This window comes from Cryptomeria japonica, chromosome 1 (genome assembly GCF_030272615.1).
Source record: "Cryptomeria japonica chromosome 1, Sugi_1.0, whole genome shotgun sequence".
Taxonomy (NCBI): Eukaryota; Viridiplantae; Streptophyta; class Pinopsida; order Cupressales; family Cupressaceae; genus Cryptomeria; species Cryptomeria japonica.
In genome coordinates, this window is record NC_081405.1 from 323,705,156 (window position 1) to 323,719,312 (window position 14,157).

The window sequence follows — 14,157 nt, forward strand, 5'->3', positions numbered from 1 at the left end:
TTGCTTTGGACCCTTTGGAAGGGTCAGGAGCGAAATTCCTACTCTAGGCTTGACTCATCATCTCTTCAACTCCAATCTTCTCTGGAAGGCAAAAATACATCACTCTCCACCCAAGGAACAAGGTTTGTAGCCTAAGCAAGGGGGCAAATGAGGTTTATAATGAATTTCGCTCTGGACCCTTCAGAAGGGTCAGGAGCGAATTTCATTCTTTAGGCAAAATATTCATCTTCCAATGCTTTCAACCACCTCTCAAGGCAAGAACACATCAATCCACCTTCCAACATGCCTTAGAAACCAACACTTGGCCAAAACTAGGAAGGAAATGAGAGTTAGGGGGATTTTTGCTCTGGACCCTTTGGAAGGGTCAAGAGCGAAATCCTCATTCTTGGTTGATTTTCCACTTCATTTATCCAATTCTCTCTCAAACTTGATCAATTTCAAGGTCCTTTCATCATAATCAAGGCAATCCACCATCAAACTAGCTCCAGACAAGGCTAACCTAGGGCCTAAGGCAAAAAAGAAGATCAAATGGAGGATTTCGCTTTGGACCCTTTGGAAGGGTCAGGAGCGAAATTCTCCTTCTAGGTTGATTTCCATCATTTCATCGCCTCAAACCTCCTCTCCAAGGCAAATATGCATCCAAGTCTTCCAAACCATGCCTTAGAAGTTCCAAACTTGGTCAAGTTAAAGAGCAAAATAGAGGAAATATGAATTTTGCTCTGGACTCTTTGGAAGGGTCAGGAGCAAAATCCATGTCTTAGGTCAAAGTCTTCATTCCTCAATGCTTTCAATCACTTCCTGAGGCAAGAACATATCAATCTACCCCCACCATGTCCAAGGAACAAGGATGTTAGCCCAAACAAGGGAGAAAATAGTGTCTAGGGAGAATTTCGTTTTGGACCCTTTGGAAGGGTCAAGAGCGAAATTCACATTTAGGCTCAAATATTGACTTCATTTATCACATTTCTTCATCCAAACAAGTGTTTTGCCCTCACTAATGGCTAGGAATGAGTTAGTTCTAAGTTCGGGTCAAAGTAGAATGTCTTATGGAGAATTTCGCTCTAGACCCTTTGGAAGGGTCAGGAGCGAAATTGACCCTTTCACCAAAATCAACTCCCACTCTTTGGGAGTAGCTCTTAGGAATCATATGGTAGGAGCAACATAAATCAACTAGCCAAGAGTAATCACTAGTAACATTCACAAAAATAAACAATGCATCATTATCATTGTCATCAAAGGATTTCATTATGGAGGAATCATCAAAGATCTTGTTTTGCATTCCTTCAAACATCCTCTTTTTCCACATTTCCAACACTTTACTTTCCTCTTTCTAGCGGCTTTGGACAATCCTTTGACTTGGATTTAGATTTCTAATGTTCCTGTAGTATCCCTTGCCAAATCTGATTGAAATTTCTGATTTAAATGCTCAAGGAATATTGTCAAACACTTGTCATGAAACTTTTGTATTTGCTGATTGTGGTTTCTTTTTGATATTCTGATTCATGAGAATGCATTCATTGAACTCAAAAGGTCATATATCAAAGTCTGAAACTAAATGAGAATGCAATGTAACACCTACCACTAACCTTTCAATGACAATGTGTGACTGAAATCATATGAAATATGCATCTACAGCTGTTAGACATTTCTACAAACATTTGGCATGCATTCTAAGAGACCAAAATGCACTTACAGCAGATTGTCATTAACACAAACACTTGTCATACATACATGTAATTCCACATGCCAATGAGTGGTACTAACAGCAATAAATGTAGCCTCCAACAATCTGAAAATCGCTCTTCAAACCCCTTTGAATTTCTGTAGATTAACTCTTCTAAAATGCATTAGTACTGTAGCGATTTACTATTCACGGATACGGTAGCGATTTAGTATTCATGAGTACTGTAGTGTCACTACTCACGGGTACTGTAGCAGCTGATAAAAGCCTGCGATCTGCTCTTTAATGGCTACCAAGTAGAAGCCACAAGTCTCTAATTGATCAATCTTTAAACCCCTTCAAACTCTTGATAAAATTCTCCAACTTTAAGCACAAATAGAACTCCTGGATGAAGCTCTTCCGAATGCCACAATTCAGTGGATATTTCACCACTTCACAGCAGCTGCAACATTGAAGAGTATCACGTTCTCCAATGGCCTGGAAATTCGAAACCCGTGGCTTCTTCCTCTCCAAAATTCTTCAAGTATCAAAATGCATAATTCACAATAATGAATCAAACTTCTTCATTTCAAAAATGTATATTCCTCAAGGAAGTTCAATTTCTCCTAAAAAGCTCATTTAATAACACATTAAATGTTATTATTTTGAATTGGCACTATTAAATGTAATTTGGACCTTGGGTTATGTGCTCTCAATTAATAAAAAATACGGCCCCCTTCTCATGATGCCAAGACCCTCAACTTAAGTCACTATAAATTATAATATAAAATTATATTATAACTTTATAATATAACTCCAAATAATTAATGTTTAATTGAGCCAATTAAACATTAATATCTCCATGAATACTCTATATTTTTGAATGTCGTCTGAACTAGGAGCTAACATGATGAAGCCGCATATGACCATACCCCCTTTACTAAAAATAGCAGGGGTCCATCTCTATCAACCCATACTTACTATAAATAGTAAGTAACGCATATGAACTCCAAAAGGAGCCAAACGAAAGCCAAACCCACATAACTCTGACCATTGGAGAAAATGCATCTCTCAAGGGACCCTTTGTCCAACCTCATTAGCCTACGAGGGTCAATAATAGGCTAATCTACTCATCTGCCTGATGTCAACTAGAAGGGGACATCACAAAATGCAAAAGGTTCACTTGTAATTGGTTCTTGAAGACCCGATTACAAGTGAAAATTTGTTCCACTTGAAAACTTGCACTTGAAAATGGAAGAACCGACTACATATTTAGGCGAAATGGAGGAAGAGCTTGCTTTTAACGAACTGGCAATCGGGTATATAAAACCGGATTTCAAATGAGATACGACTTGCATTTCGAAAACGACATACTTGCAATCGCAACTTTGGTGACACCAAAGTAAATCTTCATCAACTCAAAGGGAATAAACCTGCTATTGGGTTAAAAATACCCGATTACACACAAAGATAAAGGGGAATACAAGCCATGGGAATGACGCAAGTATGAACCCGACTGCAAATAGCTTAAGGAAGGACGGGAACGAAGGAAAGAATGTGGCTAGCATTCAAAATATGAAAACTAAAAAGCAAAACCCTATCATTAAACAACAAAGAAAGAGCAAGGAAAAGACCATACTTGGAAAGAGGAAGCCACTCAACCAAGAATAACACGACTAGAAAGAACAATGAAATTTTTGATGAGCTTTGCAAGGATGAACCTCGCACTTATAGGCAATATGAAAGAGAGACCCCCCTTTGGATGTAACCACTTCCACATTAATTGATCTCTAAAAACGTAGGCAAAGAACAAAGAAATCGGGCTTTAAGAGCCTCGATACAAATGCAAAAAGACTTTGAAAGTGATTGAGCAAAATGAACACTTGTAATCGGGTTATTTTCCTCCGATTATAAGTATTAATAATATAAGAAAAGGGGCTTTATGTGTAATCGGTCCTAAGGGTCCGGTTACACATAAGAAAACACTTATACATTAAACATGACCCCATGCACTTGTAATCGGGTTTTAAAGATCCGACTACAAGTGAAAAATTTCACTTGTAATGCATCTAAAAAGACCCCCAACTTGCACTAAGACCCCTAAAACCCGATTTTGAACAAAGAAGAATAAAAAAAAGACTCAAAACAAAGGAAAATAAATAAGAAAATCAAAAACAGAAGGGTCATGATTAATTTAGACATTAATCAAGACAAATTTCGCCCTCGAAAAGCATGCATTCGAAACAAAAGACTTGAAGAAAAATTCACAAGAGTTGCCTTCATTTTTGAAATACAAAAATGAGGACAACATTGTTTTTGCTCTTTTGTAATTCCTATCTTTACGGCCTTTGTAACTGCTGTATATTATTTGATGTTCCTCAATAATATAAGGATGCCATCTCCTCTTGAGATAAACAAGCCTCTTCTCTCATCTCATTCTTGTTTATACCAATAGGATAAACTAATTAAAATGTTGATCGTATATTTGCTACTTTGGCAAAGCTAACAATACGAGGTTTTAATCTTGTTCAGGTGTCTCACAAATGTATTAGATGCATCACACCATTGAAACAATGGTGAAACAATGTAGCGAACCATTTATATAACTTGTTTGGTCTTGAACGCTATTTTTTAGGTAATATTTTCTCCACTACTAACCTAATGCCAGCCTTTCATGAATTCCAACTACTTGTAAAGTACTTGGCCTTCCCCTATTGATCCAACCAGTTGTGTATCCTTGGAATAGGATTTTAATGTTTGAGGGAAATTTTGTTTAATGATTAGAAATCCAAGAATATGCATCATTGCTTATCCTCCTTTGGAGCAAACACTTTCGGTGGTCAAGAAGCCTTCCAATTGTTTTTAGTCTCTTGTTATTCTAGAATTGAGATTTCATGAAAGATAAATATTTTGGATCAGAGAAGTGGGTGAAGTTGGATCTCGTTCTCAATTGGGCTCTTAGCTGGATATCCCTTTGGTTCCATAAATATGTCCCTTATTCACAAAATTCAAATCTCCTATTTTTCTCCTTGGTTGACACTAGCTGATTACTTTGATGATTTTGCCTCTTCCCTTTGCTCATTCTGGAGTGCAAACTTCTTGTTGGTATAGTTTAATAGCTAATACAACTAGAACCTTCTCCATGCCTTAAGTATCATATATCGATTACCATCGACAATTAGACAATATATTTGCAATATGTAATGAATATGGTGTCTTGATCCCATGAGAATAAACTTCTTGTCACTGCTTCAAAGTTCCCATACATTAAGTGATAAGTCAACCAATTTTGTCATGTACTTTGGTAAGTTTTAAACTTTAGCTCACATTGCCTAGAGACTGTTCAACATCCCTACTCATCCCTTCCAATATATGTAGGTAAGGTTGCTTGAATGTCTTTTTATGTAGTTTTTCTCTTTGACCTTTTTGATTATGCTTCGACATACATAAGACTACTTTATCAAGGTAGTTGAATACATTTACAATCAATTATAGCTGAAATGAATCTCTTTCCAATGTCGCACAAAGGCTAATGTAGCAAGAGTCACAAGAGAGTTTTGAAAGGATGCCCAAGTGGCTTAGAACATGAATAGATGAAATTCTTAACAGTCCTCTTTATGCAAGTTTTTCTGTTTTGTCTTTTTTTGAGTGACTTCCTTGTTTGCATAGTTGTCAGCAAGGATGCTTTTGGCCATATGTGATACTGTGATATGTTTTCAACTAGGATCAAACTTGTCACCAATGATTGTTTCTCATCATTTCTTCAGTCCCACAAGTGTCTAAATCACTTAGATGATTTTTTGTATCTATTTTTAAACTATTAAGTTCTTTTTAACTTTGTTTTTGGACTCTGTTTTTGGAAAATGAGCCTAATGGCTGTCTTGTCACTAAAATGTATTTGTAGTGATATTAGTCAATTTTTACTAACATGCTTGAACCATTTTGGATCACATCTTTCCAATTAGGACTTCCATCATCCCTCCAAAATGAGGAACTCAATAGATGAAGAAACAATCGCCCCACCTTGCCTTCAAGATACCATTTTTCTTTGCTTGTTTTTTCTTATTTCAAATCAAATTACCATGTCTTGTAAATTCCTCTTATTGTTACCCACTTACCCTCTCTTTCACTTGTATAGCAACATCCTTGTCTAATTCTATTTGAGATTTAGGCACAAAGTTTTCAATTGAAGGAAAAAACGATTCTTCTTCATGTAGCATTGAAGGCTCAATGAGTTGTAAAGTTTTCAACTATAATTATTGAATAAATCTATAGGTAAAGTGGAAATTCAATCTAAAAAGTTTTACTCACTCATTCAACAATCTCAAATGAGCGTCCAAGGGGTTGAGCTTAACTGGTTAAAACACTGGGTTCTCACTGTGGAGACCCAAGTTCAATTCCCAATAGGGACATTTGAAGTGGAATTCTAAGTTGTGACTCTTGGCCTTTCATAGGATGGGGAAGGTCTTGGGGTCAATCTAATCAAACATAATAATAATAATAATTATTCAAAGATATGTAGTGGGGGTGGGGCCCCCTACTATGTCCCCACTGGTTCATAGCTCTAGTCAAAAGTTATTCAGGCTTCAGCCAATTACTAATAAAAAAAAAATAAAATAAAAAAATAACAATTTCAAATGAGCAATTCCATAGTCACTTAAGCTTCTTTATTGACCCTTTTGAGTCTTTGGTTGTTGAAGTACAACCAAACTTTGTCCTGAGCTTGGAATTTGTACTTAACATGATGCCAATCATGTCTAGCCTTTAACACATTGAGTTCTTTTAACCTCCCTTGCACTGGGAGTGTATTCACTGAATTTTCTTATCAAGCCATCCGTTTTATTCCCTTTTTTGAGTGGCTGTTTGATCACAACATCAAAGGAATTAGGTGGTAATCGTTAAAATCTGCAAAATAGATGTTAACCTAGAAACTAGTGCAAGTCATAAAGATTATTAATTTTTAAATACATTTGATTAATAAAATTAAACTCTTATAATAGAATACAAGAGAAGTGCAAAACCTCACAATAGCTTCTTTGATGCAAAATAAATGGAAAGAAAGAGTTACAATATATAGTCTCCAAGATTCCACATCCTTGAGAATGAGGAAGAGACAAAAAAACCAAAAATATTATGTTCCACCAAGTTTTTGAGACATGGGGAAACATTAGTGATGGATATTTTTGAGGCCATTTTTGGGGACAGCAAGGGACAACTATATTTTAAAAATATAAGGAAATTTCAAATATTAATATGATAGCATTAATAAGGCATTCATTGCATTGACTTGTACATTATAGAATCCTCAAATCACAACAATAGAGCTCACATGAGAGTCGAACAAATTAATATTTAATTGCTTCCATAATTCATTGTAAATGTGCATATGATATAAAATTAAAAAATAGTTATAGTGCATACAACAAAATGCTCAAAGGGCACAAGTTTGCACTATGAATGTCAAAATGACAAAGTCACAAATCTCAATAATTGTAAAACATGGTGATGGAAAGTATGAGGCTTCCTCTAATTGGCATCTCCTAACACTGCATCAAAATGAGAGTCTGACTTTGAGTCACTGCCACTATGAGTATGAGGGGCTGCTCATGTAATGGAACTCCAACCAATCCCTCTTGTGTCTCCTCATCAATTTGGGTGGCATGATCTAGATCAACATCCCACCATAAAGTTGGAGTCAGCCTATACTCTAAAGTTTGACGATCTTGGTGTCACAAAGCAGTATGCATGGCCACTAACTTCTCTACCCATCTAGGGGTCAACTTATTCCTCTTGATGGAGTGAATAAAGTTGTATGTGGGCCAACTTTTCTCTGCAGTAGAGGAATTGGCAACCTGAAAGGAGGTGAATAGAGAGTTTCCTCAACTCTGGTGCATCTTTTCCATGCCATGTCTAACATCCAATAGGATCAGTTTGAGTGAATGTAGCTCTATCTATCTATACCTTTGGTTTGCCAAATGTTAGACCATGAAGACTAGTAAAGGTAAGACATTGTGTGTGAATTAATCTCGACTCCTCAATTGAATACATCTTTTGAAGGGCCTTCATTAATCCTTTTTTTCTCTTCTTTGTCATCACAAAGAGGCAACCTACCAGCTTTTGGTGTATGCCGTTTGAGATTGAGAGCAAAGGCTACCATATGAAGTGGGGTATTCATAGTGTTTTGCAGCTGCATCACAATGGGCTTGATGTGTTGCTCGTATAATCTCAAATTAGGATCCTTGTTACAAATTGTTTGCTTCATTTTTCCAAGCATGTTGTCAAATGTCTCATAAATCTCTTCAAGACGAGGAGAGTTCATACAACATATCTAATGATATCCACAATTGATGAAATAAGGGGCAAATATATTTGCGAACAAAATTTGAAAAAAGACAAGTTAGAGAATTAAAATCAGAATTTAAAAAAAAATCATCAATCAAATTATAAATTCATTAATAAAATGGAAATGAGCAAGGTATTAAAAATAACAATGTTACCCCACATTGGACCACCAATCATCATGAAGAATCTTTTGTTTGATGCTTTTTCCTTGCACTGTGTTTGCAATAGACCATCTACTCCACTTCAAATTAACCATCATCAATTGAGAGCCTCTTGCACCTCAAGCATCCTCTCTAACAAAAGAAAATAACTAGCATACCTTGTCTCCCTAGGTACGAGGAATTCCTTCTTTGAAAATGTCTTGTCTTAAACAAACATCTGTATATCTGTAGCCTCTATCATTGCTTGCTACACCCAATCCATCTTCCCCATGTCTTTCAATGCATTGTTCAATGTATGAACACAACAAGGGGTCCCAAAGATGTTCTTGTAAGCATCCTCCACCATCATGCTGACTAATTTGCACACGTGCTGAATCAATGACCACCAACACAACATTAGAGGTCCCAACCTTCTCTACGGCATCTCTTAAAATATGAAATTGGAATTCTGCATTCTTGCACTTCCCAAAACAATCAATAGCTCAAGAAAAAATGAGCCATCTGAACATGTGACTATGATGTTGATAAGTGGCCACTATCTAATATCGTTCCACCCATCCATGTCAATAGAGCAGCCTATCCTAATCCAACACTGTCTCATGTCCTCCACTAAAATCACGTTGGAATATTCTTTTTCAAGGAGTGTAATACACAGTTTATGTTCTCTAGGGGGGTGAATAAGGAACCAACAAAAGCTGCATGTTTGAAGGAGAATGTGCTAAATAGAATGGGATGGCATGGACATAGAATTTTTTTACAATGGAGGACTTTGCCACATCTTGTGCATGTACATTGAACAAACTTGCAACTGTACCTGGCTGCTCACTAGTAATAGTGTTCCTCTTCTTTCTTGTGGAAACATGAACATCAACACTAGCACTAGCACTCGCACTACCAACTATAGAGGGCGTATGCATAGTGAATTGTGCGGATTGTGTTGGCATTGACAACCTCTTACACCTTGATTCTACCTCCATATGCAATCTATAAAACTCTACCCTCTCATCCTCCTTTATATCTTCACAAACCTTCACCCCTTTGGCTTTGAAGCTCGATGGATAGGAATTCACTCTTGTGCAGCTCCTTCTAAAACGATCTTCATAAATGTGACACAACCACAATCTAGTACACCTTGAATTTTTCTTTTTATCTTTGTATACGGATGTCACAAATTGAAGAATAGGTTGTTAATAATTAAAGGGGCCTTTTGCATAAGTTTTTATAACTTCGGAAGGGCATTCGATTGTATATTTTTGAGGCTGTCCCCCTTTATGCATACCACTCTCATACCCTGATGAACCCCCAAGTTGGTTTTCATTTTCTTCTTCCCTCTCATCATGCCCACTACTCTCACTATCAAGAAATCATACATTTCATCTTTTGAACATTGAAAAAAATTGAAAAAAGAAAGAACAAATGGAAGACTAACTGCCTCTTTCACTTCTTTGGCTGGTTGCTACCTTACTCCTCACCTTTGTTGCTAACAGTACTGATTCTTCCAACTTCACCCTCAAACTCTACAGGCTTCTCTTCCTAAATTGGCTACAATTTTCTATTGCATGTAAAAATGAATAATAGTTTCAAATGAAGTTGTCTTTTTGTTGTTTTAGGGCTTAAAAATGTGTGTGGCCCCTCTAAACTATTATTAAGTTCCTTTTTTTTGCGTTGGTGTGGCATTTTGTTTTTTTAAATCAGCATCCAAAATGCTGTGGGTACGGTTGCTTGTCCTTGGGACAGTCGGGACATTTGAGACATCCCTGATGTTCAGGGGACATTTGAGACGTCCTTGATGGTTGGGGGACATTTGAGACGTCCTCAGCTGTGAATAAGGATGTGTCAAGTGAGTAGCATGATGTGGTGGGGAGAGAACAAGTGAATTTTGAATGGGATATGATGCAACTTGATGGAGTTGTCATCAAAGAGAAGACATATTTTCAATGGTGTCATCAAGATCTAAAAGGTGAGTATCCACAAACAGATGTGAAATATTTGGTAAGCAGACTTGCCAATGAAATGGATCATATAGATATGAAGAACAACATGAAGAACCCTGTTGCAGAGAATCATTAGAAACCCACGAATAAGCGACTCTAAATTCTGAAGGAGCAATAGGTGCTAGAGGAGTGTTTTGCAAGAGGAAAACTATGTTCTCAATGGTGTCATCTAAATCCTAAATGTGGGGCTCTACAAACAAGGAAGATTTGTTTGGCAGGAATGTATCCCAATGAAGTGAATCTAGAAGACATATATTAGGGGGACGATCAGCAGCAATATCATCCATATGTGAAAGGTTCTCCAAAGAAGCATCAGTTTTAAATGGAGAATCAAGGTCTACATACAAATGGTGGGTGAAGGTCCAAGCAATGAAAGAACACTCAGTGTACTCAAGCCAAAGCATAATATCCTTAGAATTATTGATAAATGTTATTTTGTCGGCCATGTCATCATTGTTAAACTATGCACACGTTTGGTTATATTCATTTGGTTCACGAATAAGTCCAAGGAGATAGAACAATAAATAGATCCTTGCATGATGTAGTGATTCACTATCCCTTGTTTCTAGGTTACATAGTTATGTAAATTTAGCTTGACCACAAAAGGATGTAAGTTGATACCAAAATCCATGATGAACTCTCCGCCACCCTTGCCCCTCACCCCACAAAATAAAATTTCATCTCAATGCATGATTAGAAAATGCCTATGCATAAGCCCCCAAAGGCTAGTACATGCAATCGACACTTGAGTGCGTGAGAATTAATAACACCTCCAAATTCACACAATCATAAGTCCCCCCTAGCAAATTATGATGATGGCACTTTATAATTAGTGTGATTATAATTGCTACTTGCCAAATCAGTGAAGTGGTTGTAATCTTAGTGTCCACAGAATTGAAACTGCATTTTTTGATATAGAGTTAAAATAGACTAGATTGCACCAATAAGTACACAAAAAATTATACTTCAAAAAAAAATTTGTATGAAAGATCCCTTTCAGGATTTGTACCAATTTTTTACCCGTTTCCTTCAGAGATATTTTGTCTAACAGTTTGTGTACAAGTTTATGATAATGATAAGTTGAACGATTCCAGTTTTGCAAGCAGTGGATGATATTTCAGAGTTGCATGTTTTGAATGTAATTTGATAGAGAAAATACCAATTACGATATTCAATCCATAATAACAGTAATACAATGATCTAATTTGCTTAAGAGGGTACAGTAGAAAGCCAAGTCATCAAGTTCTCTGGATTTTTACCTTAAGAAGTTTGAAATCCATCATACTTCAAAAAAAAATTCAACTTGTTTCAGTTTGTCCTAAGATTCATATAGAAAAGGGCAAATGACTTGTGGTTTTTTTTTTTGTTTTGCATAAAATAGTTTGAAAGCACATTTTATATTAGTCTTTTAATTTACCTGTAAATGAACCCTTAAAACCTCCAAAAACATATTGCAGGATTAGGGTGCAAGTCCTAGTCTGTCATTCATTCATTGATCGCTTGCTCTCTTTCTCTGCATCATTCATTCTGCTTGCTCTCCTTGTATGAATTGTTCAGTCCATTGAGAAAGCTCACTAGATTGCTGGATCCCAGGATGGACTGGAGCAGCAGTAGCATCAGTGTCTTTATTTTTCTATTCCGTTTCCAAGTCCCAATCACCTTTAGTTTTTGTTTGTCTTATGGTTTTTATTTTTATCTTGTTGGTTTAGGTTTTGACATATACAAAATATAATTTTAATTAACTTTCCAATTAAAAATAGACAATAATATCTATAATTTTATTAAGTTAAAAATTAAACTATTATTAATAAATTAAGCATTTGTTATTTATTTTTGGGTTATATTTTAATTTTTAAATTTATTTATTTTTTTTACTTTTTTTTTTAATTTATTAGAATTTAAGTATGTTAAATTTATTTAAATTAAAATAAGAGATTTATATTTTTCAAATTTAATCACCAATTTTTATTCAAATTTTATTAGTTGTTGAACTTGATCCAAATTTGGTATTGGCATAGTGTGATGGTTTAATGTGATGTTGTTCTTGCCACCAAGGCTCAAACCCCACTCAGGTGTTGTTGTTGACTATTATGTTGGAAATGAGGTCCCCAGTTTATGACCTCACCAGTTCATACCTCTGGGTCAAAAGCGTTTACCCCTCTTTAAAATAAAATTTAAAAATTTGATTCAAAATTTATCTACACCAAACTAAAATGAAAACACAAACTTCATGACTTATGTAAAAAGCATCATAAGACATTTCACTACTACTTGTTCTGGTAGCAATGTTTCCAAAGTTAAACAAAAATTTGATCCAAAATTTGTCTACACCAAACTAAAACAAAAATACAAACTTCATGACTTGGGTAAAAAGCATCATAAGACATTTCACCACTATTTGTTCTGGTAGCGATGGTTCCAAAGTTAAGATTTGCATCTTAATATTTTTTAATCATGTTTCAAATTGTTTAGTACATTATGGAAAAGACATGTTGAAACTTGTTTGTCTGGCAGATATTCTCGCCAAGGTGATCCAGATGGTTCTAATTGGGTACCTCCAGAATGTGATGTGTCTATAAGACCTGGTTGGTTTTGGCATGGTTCACAGCAGCCTAAAACAGCAACTTCTTTGTTGGAAATATTTTACAAATCAACGGGGAGAAATTGTATGCTACTGTTGAATGTTCCACCGAATAGCACAGGTCTTCTTGCTTATGAAGATGTCCAAGTGCTTCATAATTTTAAAGATATTCTGAACTCAATATTTTCTGTCAATTTAGCTCAAAATGCTATTATCACAGCAAGTAGTGTCCGTGGAAATGATTTCCAATTTGGAGCAAGCTGGATTCTTGTTGATGATATTTTTACGTACTGGGCCCCTGATGAGGGACAGGAAAAATGGCATCTACATATAGATTTGAGAAGGGTTATTTCCTTCAATGTATTATGCTTACAGGAAGCAATCCAATTGGGACAGAGAGTGAGTCGATATCACCTGGATGTTCTAGAAGACGGAGTGTGGTGCACTGTAATGAATGGTAGCACAGTTGGATATAAAAAGTTGGAACGTTTTAGCCCTGTTAGCTCTCAGTTTTTGAGACTTACGATAGATGAGGCTCGAGCTGACCCACTGATTGCCTTCTTTGGTCTATACATGGACAACACAAGTATTGTTTACGCAAATGACAGCAGTAAAGCAATTTCAATTTCAGGAGGCACACTAACCAAAATAAATCTTACAACATTGGATGGAAAAATACAATCAGTTTCTGGAAATTTGAGCATGAATAGTGTACTAACATCATAATTATTCAGGTGACTATTTTCTGTACTGGAGTCAGTAAATGGGTAATCAAGATTTATTAATTGCTGAGTTGTGGAGGCAGTAGAAGGGAGATAAGCAGAGAATGTGGAGAGCATCTTTGTGAGAAATAAAGGGAGATGTAGATGATTCGGGGAAGTTTGACAGTTTCAACTATTCTGAATTAGCGAGAAATAATTGCTGCCATATTTAAATTGGAGCTTTAGGCTATGGTGGAGAGCATCTTTGTGCCAATTGTTGGGCGCAATCGGCATGGTGTGTAGGACTGTCTGTAACAATTGCGGGCTAAGCTACAAATACTGGTGTATAGATTTATTTCTAACGACTGCGGACTCAGCTGCAGATTGAACATGTTGACTTGGCAAGACACTCCTATCTTCTTCTCCACCATACTCCTTTCTTTATAAATTAGTATGATAATTTTCATGCTCGTTTCTATGTCACATCCATATCTGTGATTTGTATGTTCCAAGGGTGCATGCCTTTTTGGGCCCCGTGGCCATCCCATGTTCTTGTCTGTGTGCTCCTGTCCTTTTCAAATATCTTTCCTAGGATAATGGACATACTCTTAGGTGCCTCGTTTTTGCACTCACACTGTTCTTCCCTTCCCTGTTCAAATAGCTTTCCTAGGATATTAGGGATACTCTTAGGTACTCCTTTTTGCACTCACACTGTTCT

At 36.2% G+C, this 14,157-nt stretch overlaps 1 protein-coding gene across 2 annotated transcripts in view; it reads left to right on the plus strand.

Annotated features, from left to right (window-relative positions):
• LOC131073162 (putative alpha-L-fucosidase 1) overlaps positions 1 to 13,922 on the plus strand; it is a 68,634-nt gene extending 54,712 nt beyond the window's left edge. For both annotated transcript variants that reach the window (XM_058009561.2, XM_058009560.2), the window contains one exon: positions 12,672 to 13,922. In XM_058009561.2, the coding sequence (XP_057865544.1) occupies positions 12,672 to 13,464 (793 nt within the window). In that variant the 3' untranslated portion in view covers positions 13,465 to 13,922. The remainder of the gene's footprint in view (positions 1 to 12,671) is intronic.
• Positions 13,923 to 14,157: the final 235 nt, after the last annotated feature.